Consider the following 16,665-nt stretch of genomic DNA (forward strand, 5'->3'; position numbering starts at 1 on the left):
GCTGAGCAGTGATGTGAGGGCTTAAATGAATGACTGCAGGCTCTTAGGAAGTCAGAAAATAGGTAAGTCTGAGAGGGAAAGCTACATTTATTAAGCACCTAACTATAATGTAGGAACTTCCGATGTATTGGGTTAGTCCAAAAGTTTTTTTCCTGTAAAATGGCTTTAGTAGCATTTAGTTGTATCTAACTTCATTTGAAACTATTTTGTTAGATTGTATTGTGACCACTGTTCCATTAGCACACATTGTTAAAAAACTTAGCAAGATTGGTGAATCTTTGTGTATCCATTTTAATATTGAAGATGGAAGAAAAGAAACAACATTTTTGGCATATTATGCTTTATTATTTCAAGAAAAGTAAAAATGCAACTGAAATGCAAAAAAAGATTTGTGCAGTGTATGCAGAAGTCTCTGTGACTGATGGAACCTGTCAAAAGTGGTTTGCAAAGTTTTGGGCTGGAGATTTCTCACTGGACAATGCCCCACGGTCAGGTAAACCAGCTGAAGTTGATAGCGATCAAATCAAGACACTGAGAACAATAAACATTCTACCAAGTGGGAGAGCCTACATACTCAAAAAATCCAAATCAATACAGTTATTGGTGAAAATGAAAAATGTGTCTTTCATTTTATGGAGAAAACTAAGTAGACTTTTTGGCCAACCCAATATTTCTAAACACTGCAAGAACCCTTCAAGTTAAATGGTGATAATCAAGCTGGTCTCAGTTTTTAGTGTATTTCAAACTATGGAAATTTTCACATTTAGATCAATTTCCTGTTTTTCATATTAATTGAAATTTACTTTGCTTCAGAACAGATATTTATACTTAATTTAGTTATGCCTGTAATTTATGTTTAGGACTGTTTCAATTAAACAACTTGACCTGATTCAGTAGCAACTAGGAAACTTGTAATCCGCTTTCAATATCAGCCCAAAATTAATTGTTCTCAAACATTTTTTACCAAGAATAGAGGTGACACTGTGTTTTAAAGATTTTCCTTTCTGTGAGATTCAAAGTAACAAGTTAAGTGTGAATGCCAACAATATGTAAGTAATTGAATTTAGTAAATGGCTTATCTGCATAGGGAGGTGTTAATAAAAGCATTAGATGGTTGCTAGATGAGTAGTTTTGATTTCTTAAAACCAAGGAATCCTTTGTTTTTTAAAAATCCTATTTGAAAGCTCAATTTGTAAAATAAGAATATTCCAGGTGGAATCTTTGATTGGGGAGGAAATGGGGATGGGGAGGTCTAAAGCCCTCTTCCTTCCCTAGCAATGCAAGAAGCACAATTTGCAAACAGTGTTTACACAGTGCTTGATATAGATTATGTACAGTAGTTGTATAGTCTCAGTACTGTTACAATCTCCATTTCACTGGTGAAGAAACTGGGCTTCAAAATGATTAAGTGATTTATGTAAGATTACATAGTTAATAAGTGATAAAGCCAGGATTCCAACTTACCCTGTCTGTTTTCAGAGCCTGTACTTTTCTCTGCTGTGCTTTTAGGGCCCTTTGTAGGGTGATTTGTCAATGGAAGCAGGGTTCTTTGACTGAAGGATGATGGAATTAAACTTTAAGTTGTGTCACTGAGCCTTTCTGTATCTGTGTTTGTGTGTGTGCATGTGTGTGAGAAAATATAGCATAAAATTTACTATTAACGTTTTAAAGTGTACAGGTCAGTGGGGGCATTCTTAAAGTAACAACAATGAAATACTGCTTAAGAATGCTTTGGAATCTAAACTTTTGGAGTAACTGTTAAAGATCGAGAGGTTTGGTTTTGTTTTATATTATGACATTTTTTAGTTCCTGGAAGCATTTGAGTACTTAGTATGTGCCAGAAATTATACCAGTAGATGTTAGAGATACAACAATGAATAAGAATCCGTCACTGCACTCATCGCAGTCAGGAGGGAGAACAGATACGTAGACCAAGAATGATAACACGGTGTCAAAGTGTGGAATACAAAAACGATTGCTTAACAGTCTGAGGGGCGTGTGTGTGTACAGGCTTCCAGGAGATGGTAGAGCTTTGGAGCTTAAGTGTAATCTCAAAGACAGTACTTTGTCAAATGAAGGAAGGCTGGTGGTGGGAAGTGATGTTGTAAGCATAGAGGACTTCCTGTACATATTAATGGAGATGTGAGAAAAATGGATGAATTTAGAAAAGGCCTCGCTGAGAAAGTTACTTTTAAGGAAAGCACTGAATGAAATGAAGGAAAAAAGCAAAAATCTTGGGGAAGGAGCACACCTGGCTTTCTGTGTGTGTGGGGGGGGTAAGTTGTAACAAAATTTGTCATTTTAACCATTAAGTGTACAATTCAATGGTATTTCCATTCACAGTGTTATACAATCATCACCACCACTCTCTGTTTTGAAAATTTCTAAATTTTTTCATCACCCAAACTCTACTTATTATATAACTTTCTATCTTCTCTTCCTAGTCCCTAGTAAACTCTAATCTTTTTGTCTCTATGAATTTGCCTATTCTAGATATATCATACAAGAGAAATTGTACAGTATTTTTCATTTTGTGTGCTTGTACTCAGCATAATTTCTTCCAGGTTCATCCTAAGTTGTAGCATTGTAGCTTGTATCATCAGAACTGCATCTCCTCTTTAGGGTTAGATAACCCATTTTATGTATGTACCAGATTTGGTTTACTCATCTGTTGATAAACACTTGGATTATTTTCAACTATTGGCTATTGTGAATGAGTGTGTTCATTCACATAAATATCTGGGTCCCTGTTTTTAATTTTTGGGGGGTATATAGTGTATACCTAGACATAGAATTGCTGGGTTACCTGGTAATTCTATGTTTAACTTTTTGAGGAATCATCACTTTCCCACAGTGGCTGTACCATTTTACGTTTCTTCAGTAGTGTGTAAGGGTTTCAGTTTCTGAATATCCTCTCCAATGCTTGTTATTTTTCATTTTTTATAGCACCCCCATCAGGTAACAAGTGGACATCTCATTGTGATTTTGGTTGTGTTTCCCTAATAACTGATAATGAGTTTCATGTGTTTTTTGACCATTTTTCTATATCTTCTTTGGAGAAATGTGTATTAAAGTCTTTTGTCCATTTTAAAATTGGGTTGTTTGTCTTTATACTAATAAATTGTGGGAGTTCTTTATAAATTCTGGATATTAAACCTTTATCAAATATGATTTGCATATATTTTTCTCCCATTTCCCATGTTGTCTTTTCACACTCTTGATAGTGTCTTTGATGTACAACTTTTTAATTTTTGTGCATTCTAATTTATGTTTTTCTTACGTCCCCATGCTTTTGGTGTTGTGTGTAAGGAACCATTGCCTAATCCAGTCATAAAGATTTGTCCCTGTGTTTTCTTCTACGAGTTTGTAAGGGTTAGGTTTGGTCACTTAGATTGCATGTGTATTTTATGATGAGCTTTTTCATTTCTACAAAAGCATCATTGCGGTTTTGATTAGAACTGCACTGACTCTGTAGATAGCTTTTGATATTATTGTTGTCTAACAGGATTAAGTCTTCCAACGCGTGTACACAGAATGTAATGACTTTCATTTATTTAGATGTACTATAATTCCTTTCAGCAGTGTTTGTTGCCATACGTGTCCATACCTTACTTGTCCTTCATTAAATTTATTTCTAAATATGTTATTCTTTTAATACTATTGTAAGTGAATTGTTTTCTTTTTTCTTTTTTTTAAAGATTTTATTTAGTTTGAGAGAGAGAGAGAGAGAGAGAGAGAGAGAGAGAGAGAAACATCAATGTGGTTGCTGGGGGCCATGGCCTGCAACCCAGGCATGTACCCTGACTGGGAATCGAACCTGCGACACTTTGGTTCACAGGCCACATTCAATCCACTGAGCTACGCCAGCCGGGGCTCGTGAATTGTTTTCTTAATTTCCTTTTTGGAATGTTGATTGCTTTCTTACAGAAGTACAGCTGATTTTTCCACATAGATTTGTATCCTGTAATTTTGATGAATTTATTTATTAGCTCTAACAGTTTATGTGTGTGTGTTTGTAGTTTTCTAAAAGATCTGTTATCTTTTAATAGCGAGAGTTGTACTTCTTCCTTTCAAATTTGGATGCTTTCCCTATTTTTTTTCCTGCTAGATCTTCTAGTACTATACTGAATGAATTAGTGAAAGTGCCTTTTTCCTGATCTTGAGGAAAAAGCTTTCATTCTTTTACCATTGAGTTTGATGTTAGCTGGAAGTTGTTCATACATGGGCTTTATCATGCTGAGAAAGTTCCTTTCTATTCTTTTATTGAGTGGTTTTATCAGGAAGGGTGTTTGATTTTGTCCTGCTTTTTCTGCATCTAAAGATGTTCCAAAAAGGTATTTCATTAATTATGGAATAAAAATTTGAAGTGGTATAATGTAATGGTTTAATTGGCAACACTTTTTCTTCGTGTCATATCGATTATTTGATGTTCCTTATATTTGGCCTATTAGATTTGATAACTTCCATTGTATTTCTTTTGATTTTCCTTTTGATAATCATTGTTATATGAAAACAGACATTGCTTTCCTAAATAATTCTTAGATATACATAGATGTTCTCTAGTCTGGAGTCTGAAGAGGAATAAAAGATGTGCTTCAGCCCTGGCTGGTGTGGCTCAGTGGATTTAGTGGGGGCCTGCTAACTAAAGGGTTGTCAGTTGGATTCCCAGTCAGGGCACATGCCTGGGTTGTGGGCCAGGTCCTCAGTAGGGGGCCCTCAAGAGGCAACCACACATGGATGTTTCTTTCTTTCTTTCTCCCTCCCTTCCCCTCTTTCTAAAATAAATGCATAAAATCTTTTATTATTATTATTATTTATTTATTTATTTTTAGAGAGAGGGGAAGGGAAGGAGAAAGAGAGGAAGAGAAACATTATGTGTGGTTGCCTCTCACGTGCCCCCACTGGGGACCTGGCCTGCAACCCAGACATGTGCGCTGACTGGGAATTGAACTGGCGACCCTTTGGTTCACAGCCCATGCTCAATCCACTGAGCCACACCAGCCAGGGCAAATGCATAAAATCCTTAAAAAAAAAGGTATGCTTCAGAGAAGTGATTTAGCCCACCTTTTTTTTTTTTTTTTTTAAGCTACTACTTTGTTTAGCTCGGACTGCATAGCCTCCATCTGCTTTGTCTCACAATTATAAACTCTGGAAAAATTCTTTTCTTTTTTTGTGTATTTCATGTTTTCTAAAATCACATTTGTTAAAGCTCTTTGATACCATTGTGATTGATAATAAATTCATTTCTAGGTAAAATTAATATAGATTTTGATAGTTTTTACTTCTTAGAATTTTTCAAAAGTATTTCTCCATTTAAATAGTGAACAGACATTTTGTTTAGGAAATTTATACTTCCTAATATAGACTCAAAAATAGGGAGTTATGAAAAAGAGTCTTAGGCCTTTGCTATTTTTTGAGTAAACTAATGTGGTAGACGAGCAATAACCTTCATTTGTTGTTTTCTATGCAAGACAGTGGGGAGCAAAACCCTAAATGCCTTTGTTAAAAATGTTTGGAGTGATACCAGCCTGGAACAAAATTGGTTAGCCATTTTATATTAGCAAGTAACCTATTAGATCCTTCCGACACATAGTGTATATGTGTGTATGTATCAATGTACTTATTTTTTCTCTTGAGACTATCATAAGACTAGTTTATTACTTAACTCGATCTTCTGTTTGTTTTTACCTCACTTGATTGTCATTACACATTTATTTGCATTGTTTAGTAACTATAATAAACACATGTTCACTCCAAATGATTCAGTTGTGAGGGGGGCATTTAGGGGCAGTGTCATGAATATAACTAGTGACAGGAAGGTGTTTGGTTTTGCTATGTGGATGTCTAAATTAGTTGGCTGTTAGGAAGGCTGATATTTCATGGTGGGTGAGCAAGAAGACCATGGTAGCAATATGTAGGGACATTCCAATATACCACGTGTTCGTCTCTTTGCCAATTTATTAGATTGCTAACTTTAAAAAGATATTATTTATTTATTTTTAGAGACGGGGCAATAGAGGGAGAGAAACATCAATGTAAGAGAGACATCAGTTGGTTGCCTCTTGCATATGCCCCGACTGGGGTCTGAACCTGCAACCCAGGCATGTGCCCCAACTGGGAATCAAACTGACAACTTTATGCTTTGTGGAATGGTGCCCAACCAACTGAGCCATGCTGGTCAGGGCTAGATGGCTAACTCTGGTTTCCTTGGGGTCAGCTAATCATGACCCCATGCAGTTTTTCTTCTTGAATCATTTTTGCATGCCCTGTGGAATGATAGACTTACCTGCTCAAGAGGTCTAGAGCAAAAGATTACAATGCTAATCTGAGAGGATCTCATGTCAGCTTTCTTAAAAAGACATAACTCTGAAGTATGATACATTTATATTTTATACATACTAGAGCTGCTGGGTAGTCACGGCCATTTCATGGTGTGGCATGAACCTGACATACCATTCTCAAGTTAAGTTTACATTCTGTTGTAGTATATGAACTTCAAAATAAAGTAGTGTGAATTATTTTAAACACATATAGCCATGTCCCCTGCACCAGCATTTTTTTCATTGTAGAAAATATTAATGAGCTATTTACAATAAATTATGCTACCAGGCAATGCTGTGCACTGAAATTTTGTTTTGCAAATCATATATAAACTTTATAGAACTTTAATGAGTACTCATTATTAAACTTCAATTGATTTTGTTCTTATTTTTCTAGGATTCCGACACTTCATGACGTCATTGTCTAGAGCGAAATGAACATAGACCTGTTTTGGATTAGTTGATGACCTTTGGAAATGATCCTATGATATCTACTACAGAGAAGCTAAATATACTTCATTTGGAGTGAACAGTCCAGATTGTTACTGAGTTTTTCAAGATGACAGATCCAATGATGGACTTTTTTGATGATGCCAATCTTTTTAGTGAGACTTTAGAGGGTTTGTCAGATGATGCATTTGTACAGCCGGGACCTGTTTCACTAGTCGATGAATTGAACTTGGGTGCAGAATTTGAACCTTTGCACATAGACTCATTGAACCATGTTCAAGGTACTCCAACACATCAGAAAATGACTGATTATGAACAGATAAATCAATTTGATTCAATGAAATTTCATCAAGTTAATCAGTGTTTTGGTAGCCCAGCGGAACATGTGTTATCTCCACACTCTCAGTTTAATTGTTCTCCCATCCACCCCCAAAACCAACCCAATGGTTTATTTCCAGATGTAGCAGATGGCAGTCCAATGTGGGGCCATCACACAGCTTCTAGCATTACAAATCAAAATGGGTCTCCTTTTCACCAACAAGGACATTCTCACTCTATGCATCAAAACAAAAGCTTTGTGGCACACCATGACTTTGCCTTATTTCAGGCCAATGAACAACACACACAGTGTACTTCACTGCGCTCACAGCAAAACAGAAATAATCTTAACCCAGGGCAAAATTCTCTTAGCCAGTCCAAAAATTTCATGGATGTTAATGTTTCTGGTCCACACAGAGTCACTGTCAACCACCCACCACAGATTACCAATGCATCTACTTCACAACAGTCTCTTTTGATGCAACAGTTTCCTCAAACATCAAATCCTCCAGCACACTTTGTCAAGTGTAACAATCGGCAAGAAGGAAATTTTAACGGACCTTCTCCAAATATGACTTCCTGTTCTGTCAGTAATTCACAACAGTTTTCTTCACATTATTCCTTTTCTAGTAATCATATATCACCGAATAGTCTTCAGTCCTCTGCAGTTCTTGCACCCAATCACACAAATCAGACTCTATCTGATTTTACTGGAAGTAACTCCTTTTCACCTCATAGGGGAATTAAGCAAGAATCTACTCAGCATATGCTAAATCCCAATACATCATTGAATTCAAGTAATTTCCAAATGTTGCATTCATCACATCCTCAGGGTAATTACAGCAATTCAAAATTATCTCCTGTGCACATGAACTTCCCGGATCCTGTTGACTCAGGAACTCAAATGGGCCACTTCAATGATCATGTGGAAACGAATGGCTTCTCATCTTTAGAAGAGAATTTACTTCATCAAGTGGAGTCCCAAACTGAGCCATTCACAGGACTTGACCCAGAAGATCTCCTTCAAGAGGGTCTCCTTCCCCAGTTTGATGAGACAACATTTGGGCAAGATAATTCAAGTCATGTTTTAGATCATGACCTTGATCGGCACTTTACTTCACATCTTGTAACAAGGCCTTCTGATGTGGCTCAAACTCAGTTTCATACTCAGGCTCGGAGTTGGCATTCATCACTTTCTAATCATCAACATTTACATGACAGAAATCGCCTATGTTTACAGCGACAGGTATGTAGCTCTTATTTTGGTAATTTTGGGTAGGGTGGGCTTTTGCTCACTGAAATTATGAGACATAAAATTGGTCAAACTCAGTACTATTAAATGAGTATGCATGGTTTGATGTAGATTTCTGTTGCTTAAATAGTCTTTGAAAGTGATTCATTTTGTACTCAAAGCAATGGACTCTGTGTTTTAAAAATTACAAGTTTTTTTTAAGATTTTTTAAAATTAATTTTTAGAGAGGGAAGGGAGGGAGAAAGAGAGAGAGAGAGAGAGAAACATCAATGTGCGGTTGCTAGGGGCAGTGGCCTGCAACCCAGACATGTGTCCTGACTGGGAATCGAACCTGTGGTGCCTGGTTCGCAGCCCATCCTCAGTCCACTGAGCTACGCCAGCCAGGGCAGGAAATTATAAGTTTTTAAGACCTTTTGAAACTTGAATTTATGATTGTCTTTAACAAAAAGATTATAAAACAAATGAAAACTTAATCATAATTAAAATGAAAACAATATACTCTGGTTTCTCTTCAGATTATATAAATCTTTTGCCTTTTACTAAAGATTTCCATGGAGAGAAACAAAAAGAAAGAAGAAAACAATAGATTGAGAACATTTTATTGCATACATGATGGACATAGGGTTAATATTCCTATAAAAAGCTCATGCAAACTTAGAAGATCTCAGTTGATAACTAGATAGAGCATATAAGCTGAAATTCACAAAAGAAATTGAATTAGTATACAACATACAGAATAATACGCACCTTTAATAATTGCAGCATGGTTTTATTTTCACCTTATAGAAAAAATATTTTAAATGTAAATGCTGAATGTTGGCAAATTTATGGTGAAATTGGAACTTAGACAGAAAGCAATTTGGCAGTGTATTTGAGTACAAAATACTTTATTACAATAATCCAAACACAGCAAAAGTAATATACACAAAGGTACTTGTCTTAAAGGGACAACTGATAACAGCATAATCTATTATTATATCCATATTAGATTTTAATTAGGCTTTAAAAAAGTTGAAGACTAACACTGAGAATGTTAGTAATAAGAAAAGAAAACAATTCAAAATTAAAATCACAGTGAAGTGGTTAAGAGTGAAGGCTCTGATACCATACTACTTGGGTTAGAATCTTGGCTCCTTATTACTTAGTAACTGTGTCACTTTTTTTTTTTTTAATTTTTTTAAAGATTTTATTTATTTTTAGAGAGGGAAGGGGGGGAGGGAGAGAGAGAGCGAGAGAGAAGAGAGAGACAGAGAGAAACATCAATGTGAGGTTGCTGGGGGTTATGGCCTGCAACCCAGGAATGTACCCTGGCTGGGAATCGAACCTGGGACACTGTAACTGTGTCACTTTTAGCCATTTATATAATTTCTGTGTCACTTGCTTCGTCTTTAAATGTGGAATAATAATAGGATCTAATGGGGCTTTGGTAAGTTATAACATGTAACATTGCTTAGAACTGTGTCTAGTATATAGTAAACAATAAATGTTTTTCATTGTATTTTTTTATGCCCATGAAAGTATGCATGCAAAAAAATATCAAAAGGAAGTAGATTGTTTTAGCATAGTGAAATTACACTTTCCTTTCCTTTGTGTTCTATTGTTTTTCTCATGAGAATATGTTATTTATATACTATAAAACTGTATTTAATATAATATTTTATCATTTTCCTGAGATCTTTTTAAATTAAGGATTTAAGGTACTTCAATACCTTGGTTACCTATGAGAATTGGTGAACAATGAAATATGCCACAGTTATTTAGGGACCATTTTCTCATTTCAAAGCCTTGAAGTATTTGAAAAAGATAAAATCTTTATCCTTTCCTTTGGGTTGAAATATTGAAATACCATATTTCAAATGGTATTTTTCTTTACATTTTAAAAAAGGTTTAGATAGATTTTAAGATACTTAAAAGGTACTTGTAAACCCTTTCTCTCCCCTTTTGTGGCCTGAGTAGAATATTATGATTTTGCTCCCTCTGCTGGAAGAGAATCAAGCATCTTAGTTGGACACTGGGAAAAAACTCTACTGATCTGAGGCTAGCGTCATCTGTTCACACTATTTATGTAGATTTCTGACTAATTTGACTTATCAATTTGTATAGCATATAATTGAAGTTAATAAATTTGAAATTTATTAACTTCTTTTTTAATTTTAATTTTTATTGAATTTATTGGGTGATAACTGATTGACAAAACTATACAGGTTTCAGGTGCACAGTTCTATAACACATCATCTATACACTGTATGGTGTGATCATCACCCCAATACTAACTTCTCTGTCAATTTTATTTTTCTAAGACCTTGTCATCATTTAAATTGTTTTTATTCATGTTTTTTAAAACATATTCTGGCTTTAAAAAGAAGACTCCCTCTAATCAATTTGGAATGAATGGAGGATAATTATAAATAACTAAGGTAGTCCTTAATACTAGCACAGATAGTAGTAACTGAGAAAAATTCTCTTCAGACCCATCATAAGCAACCTTTCACAAGTCATCTTATTCTGTACTGATAGATTCATGAGGCTTTAATTAAATCTCACCTTTTTGTTTCAGAGTTTATTACATATTCAAAATTCTGATAAAGGGCAATCGGTTTGGAATACTTTTCTGACTTACTGAAAGTCTGTTCTCAAGTTTTCTATTATTTGTATTAAGAGTGGTATTTGGGAGTTGCTGATTATAGCATTGAAGAGGAGAAATGAATTGGTAGAGAAGGTAGGGGATTATTAATTACAATTATGATGATTGTGGATTGCATATAGGCTTTACATGCACTGAATTATTGGTTATATATCCTAAATATGTATAATTCAAATGATTTAATGTGTATAATGTATGACACATTTTGGCAGAGCATATAAGTTTTTTGCTGATGTCAGTTTTGGCATGTTTTGGATGGTAATGGATACTATGTAGCCCAAATGTTATGTCAGTGAGTTATTGTATAATTATGGTGTTTCCCTATGTTCTATGCTGGGTGGAGGGGGGAACACCTTTTTTAGGTTAAAAAAACTCTTAATTGCAGCAATTTCATTTCAGATTAAATTAATATCATTAAATAATGTATAGAAGTTAAGAGATTAAAAATAATAAACCGGCAGCATTTTTGGTTTATCAGCATTTAAAAAATGATATATTTGGTATAGCCAAAACAATATACAGGGTGGGGCTAAAGTGGGTTTACAGTTGTTTTTATAGAAAATAATACAGTAATTAATAAAAATAATACAAAAAGCTGTTTGGGGCACTCACAACTGTAAACCTACTTTAGCCACACCCTGTATTCTTTAGTCTATTGTTTGAAAATTCATGAGGGCACACTATTTAGACTTTGAGAAAATTTCAGTTAGAATTTTGATTATGTAAAGAATATTTCTAAACCTTGCTATTTCTTATTCCCCAGTGGAGGTGGGGTAGTTGTGGATATAATAATTTCAGTATCTTAGAGTACCTTGAAATCTGTCATCAATCATAATAATAGTGACTATTGCTGAGAACATTTCTTACATAATTGACTCTAGAATTTTAGCACTTAAAAAAGAAAAAAACAGTGAGATGATACAAGTGTTTATAATGTAAGTAGTTAACAAACATAGAACAGAGAAAATATTAGATTATTTTTAAAGCAAAGGAATTTTGAGAGACTAATAGTATAAACTTTTCATTGGTCGCTTATTAAAATACTCTCCACTATTTCATATTGCAGAATTTTTTTTTTCACTTTTCCAACAAGTATTTATTGTTAGTTTAGCCATGATTCAGGATCCTAGGGCACGATGTACCCAAGTCTTCCTTCACCTCCCTAGGAGAAGGATGGCAGACAGAGAACAGGTGGGGAGCAGCCAGTTCAGATCTTCCCAGGAAACATGCCTTCTGCCCAGCGGTCATCCCAGGCCGACACCCAGGATATGGGGCAAAGGGACTTGTACACACACTGGTACCGTTTGCACGTGGAAACATCAACCTCTTCAGCAGTCACTGCCTTTCACAGAGGTGGGAGTCCCAGTTGTTCTGCCAGCCGTTCCTGGTCTGGTTCTGGTTGGGGAAGCAGCTGTCAAAAGGGGCGGTCTGGTAGCTCTTGATTTTGGTCTTGATGTCTTCTGCCATGTTGCTGACTACTACAGATGCCCTGGAAGCTGCTTGCAGCTCAGTGTGACCCTCAGCCCAAAATTTTTCATTTTTATTTTGCTTGTGAAATATCATGGAGCACTGTAATCTCAATGTTTATAAATTAAATTTAATGTACAAATTCTATAGCTGTGAAAAATATTATGTGGGATAGCTGAAATAGCAATCAAAACAGGAAATAGATTTGAAGAATTCAAAATAAAACACCCTGGAAATAGAATTCGGGGGTAGACATAATTATTTTTAAGAAGTTTCGGAATTCTTAGTTGTCTAAGCCAAAACACAAAATAGAAATTCTGTACAGGAATTAACTTTTTAGTTGCTTTTTCTTTTTCAGTTAAAGAGGACTAGTTTTTGGTTTTGGCATTTTTGTCAAATCTTCTAGATTAAAATATTCTATCCGAACTGGGAAGTGTATGGAACATGACTGGTTCTAATGATCTTCATGAAATTGTGTACTACTATATTGCAGAAGAGTTGAGCTCTACACTGCCTGCCAGCAATCCAAGTAACAGAAACGCTGGTTGTTAACAGTAGCTTTAAGGCTATTGACCTGTAACATGCATACTTAAAAGTGAGAAGTGGACAGGAAGTGAGTGCCAGGGGTGGGTAAGGGGCATCAATTGATGAGAAATTTGTGGGTTAGTACGGTATGTGAAGAGCATGACATTCAAGCCGGACTTCCAAGTAGGTCTAACAAAATTCTGTTATCTTTGATTGATGAAGTGTACTCCCAGGCTCCTTAGGAACCCTCAGTCACTTACTTATCATTATAATTTCTGAAATTGAAAATAATGCATTGGGGCTACTCAGCCATCAAACTTTATTCCTATAATGGTAACATGAATATAAAGTTGCTTTGGAATACTTGTATGGGTGATCCGGTTTCTTTGGGAAATTGGACTGAAATTATTTTAATACAATAAGGTATGGGTAATATGTGGAAAAATATAGTAAGCACATAGGAGGCTTGGACTGCAGTTTTCAGTTTAATAAAATCTGGTAATTTGCTGTAGTCAACTATGCAAATAATACCTTGCACATTATGCAAGTAACACCTACAAATTATGCAAGAACACCCTTTTAAGTGAGGTTTTTCCTACATGAATAGGTATATGTTTGTATATCTGAAAACAGTACAAATTTACTTTGACCATGTAATGAAATCACAGTTTTAGAACTGGACAAAATTTTACTCTATCCTCATATATAAAAAGCAGAAACAGTGTTAGAGAGGTCATGACCTACTTGCTGTCACATAAGTTGTTAGCAGATTCCTTTTGTAGTTTAAACTCTGCAGTAGTGTTTAAGGGTGATCAGAAGTGAGAGTAATACCACACTATAGTCAGACACATTTAATGTGCTCTGTTGTAAAATACAGTTATAACTGGTTGCCTTCAAATTGAGAAATACTTTTTCAAAAGTTCTTTTTTTTTTTTTGCATGTGTAGCTTTCAATGTCTTAAGGTTTTAACTGTACCTTTAGGGTTCAAAAATAAATAATTATGTTTGTCAAATTTAAGTTTAGACTGTGTATATGTGAATGATTGAATTTTATATAACATCTGTGTTTTGGAAATGTTGCATTTTATTGCTTTTACTTGTTCAGTATACTAAATGTCAATCAGGTGTAAGATTATGCTGGGCACTGAGGTTGCAAAATGAGTAAAATGAGATCCTTAGCCTTTGAAGAACTCAGATTGAAAATTGTCCTACTTCCCCATTGGTCTATATTAGAATTTCAGTGCTGTTCTCTTTGCATTTCCAGTACAATTTCAATTGACAGAGGTTTCCAGCACTTTCACTTAGCCCTCCAGCTTAGTAATTTTGAATGAGTGATTGACAAACAAAAACTTAATTTCCTTGACCCACCTATTTAAAGAAGGTGTTCTCAGTTTCTGGATTAGTTCTTCGTTTCATAATGTTTTGGTAGTCTGTAACTATTTGATTCTTCATATACGCATATTATATTTGTACATATAATATACAACTAAGGTTCAATTGCTTTTGTAAATGGCAGAGCCAAGAAAGAGGGTCTTTTCTTCTGAGCTTCTAATCTACTTAAATTTATTACAAACTAAATCTGTTGTCTGGGTCATTTCTGAGATGGATTTTATTGATTGATTTTCCCCCCTCAGTGTTGGTCAATATTTTTCTGATTTTTTTTTTTTTTTTTGCATGCTAGAAAATTTTTGAATGGATGGCAGACATTGTGAATTTTACCTTGTTGAGTGATGAAAAGTTTTATATTCTTATAAATATTCTTGGGTTTTGTTTTGGAACACAGTTCAGTTACTTGGAAATTGGTTTATCTTTATAGATCTGTTTTTAAGCTTAGTTAGGCTGGACTAGAGCAGTGTATAGTCTAGGGCTAATTTTCCCTCAGTACTGACACAATAGCCATGTGAGTTCTGTCCAGTGCCTTGTGAAATACAAGAAGATGGAAAGGAACAAACTATTCCTGGCCCTAGTGAGATCTTGGCCGCTTTCAGGTGTCTTTTTCTGGGCCTTGGGTAATTTCTTTACAAAGTGGTAGTGTTGATCAGTTACTTATCTAAAGTGTGCAGAGGGGACCTTCTGAAGATCTCTGAAGGTCTTTCCTGTGAAGCTCCCTCCTCTCTAACTGTTCCCTGCAAAGTAGCGTCCTTGGCTTCCCTGGATTTCCAGCTCTGTCTCTTCGACTCGGGTGCTGTGAGATTTCCACCTGGGTTTCTGCTCTCCCTGTTCTGCAGCTTAGAAACACTCCTCGTGTCAGCATGCTCATTTGTTTCCTTCCTTTCAGGATCACTGTCATGGGTTGCCCGAAGTCCAATGTCTAAAAACTATTGTTTTGTGTTTTGCCTGATTTTTCAGTTGTTTCAAGGATAAGGGTAAATCTAGTTCCTATTAATCTATCTTGGCCTTATTTGAAGAGTTATAACCCTGTGTTAATGACTGCATAGTAATTTTTAATGCAGAATACCATAATTTATTTAACCGGTTTATTATTTTGAGGTACTGTGGTAAACATTCTTTGCAAATAAATTATGTACCCATCATTAGACATATTCTTAGAAAATCAAGGTAAATGCACAAACTTTCCTTTGAAGATTTGTACAGTTATGAATAACAATAAAAGTACAAATAGCCCATAAATATTCAGCAGTTATACTCTTGTTTATGGCTTTACATATATTTCCTCATTTAATCTTCAGAACAACTTTGAGGTAGATCTTACTATCTATACTTTTTACCATAAGGACTTGAAGAATAAGATGGTTCAATAGCTTGCTCAGGGTTATACAACTAGTAAATGTCAGAGCAAGGATTCAGGAATAAGCAGTGGGACTCTGGAGCCCTCATTGCCCTCACTACCTTGCCTGAGAGCAGCTATTTTCAAGCCGGTGTGCTGTAAGAATGTTTACAACGTGCAGCACCTGACTGTTCAGTCAGGGGCACTGACCTCTTTTCCCTTAGATTGTCAGATTAAAAAGACAATAGCCAACACACCAATGCCTGTCTGGAGTCAAAATTAAACCACATTGGGAACCACATTAAGCCACATTTAGTCACATTGGGAAAAAATATATTTTTTTGTGTGTGCCCCAGAACTTTTGTAATTAGTTTATGTGTGCCACGAGATGAAAAGGGTTGAAAATTGCTGCCTTCAAGTATGGAAATATTGAAAATGGAAGTGACCTATAGCCATGTATCAGTTACTTATTGCTGTTGTAACAATTTATCACAAATTCTGTGTCTTCAAATAACACGGTTTTATTATCTTACAGTCCTGGAAGTCAGAGATCTGAAATGGATTTCACTGGGCCAACATCAGGGTGTTGGCAGGGCTGTGTTCCTTTTGAGAAGGTCCAGGGGAGAATTCCTTGCTTTTGCCAGTTCATGGAGGCTGCCCACATAGTGTGGCTTGTGGCCCCTTCTGGCTCCACCTCCAGCAGTAGCTGACGTCTGTCTCTTGCTGTGTGACTCGGCCCTGCCTCCCTCTTTTAGCTTCACCTCCAGTGACGGTTCGTATGGAGTCCTTCTCTCACTGCGTGACTGGGCTCTGCCTTTTCCCTCCCACTTACAAGGACCCTTGAGATTACATTGCGCCCAAGGACAATCTAGGGTGATCTCCTCCTATTTTAAGGCCAGCTGATTAACAACCTTAATTCTATCTGCAGTCTGAATTCCCTTTGCCGTGTAATTTAACACGCA

General features: G+C 35.7%; 1 protein-coding gene, 1 non-coding gene and 1 pseudogene across 7 annotated transcripts in view; 2 read left to right on the forward strand and 1 right to left on the reverse strand.

The window, feature by feature from the left end:
* Nucleotides 1–16,665, forward strand: part of CHD9 (chromodomain helicase DNA binding protein 9) — a 113,266-nt gene that overhangs the window by 9,484 nt on the left and 87,117 nt on the right. For all 6 annotated transcript variants that reach the window (XM_036011811.1, XM_036011813.1, XM_028501724.2 and 3 more), the window contains exon 2: nucleotides 6,718–8,334. In XM_036011811.1, coding sequence (XP_035867704.1) covers nucleotides 6,880–8,334 — 1,455 coding nt within the window. In that variant the 5' untranslated portion in view covers nucleotides 6,718–6,879. The remainder of the gene's footprint in view (nucleotides 1–6,717; nucleotides 8,335–16,665) is intronic.
* On the forward strand, nucleotides 8,837–8,954 carry LOC114488462. The gene has a single exon (XR_003683779.1). It is a non-coding gene; the product is annotated as a U5 spliceosomal RNA (small nuclear RNA).
* LOC114488097 lies at nucleotides 12,059–12,714 on the reverse strand (annotated as a pseudogene).

Source organism: Phyllostomus discolor, chromosome 12 (assembly GCF_004126475.2).
Source record: "Phyllostomus discolor isolate MPI-MPIP mPhyDis1 chromosome 12, mPhyDis1.pri.v3, whole genome shotgun sequence".
In the NCBI taxonomy this organism is placed as follows: domain Eukaryota; kingdom Metazoa; phylum Chordata; class Mammalia; order Chiroptera; family Phyllostomidae; genus Phyllostomus; species Phyllostomus discolor.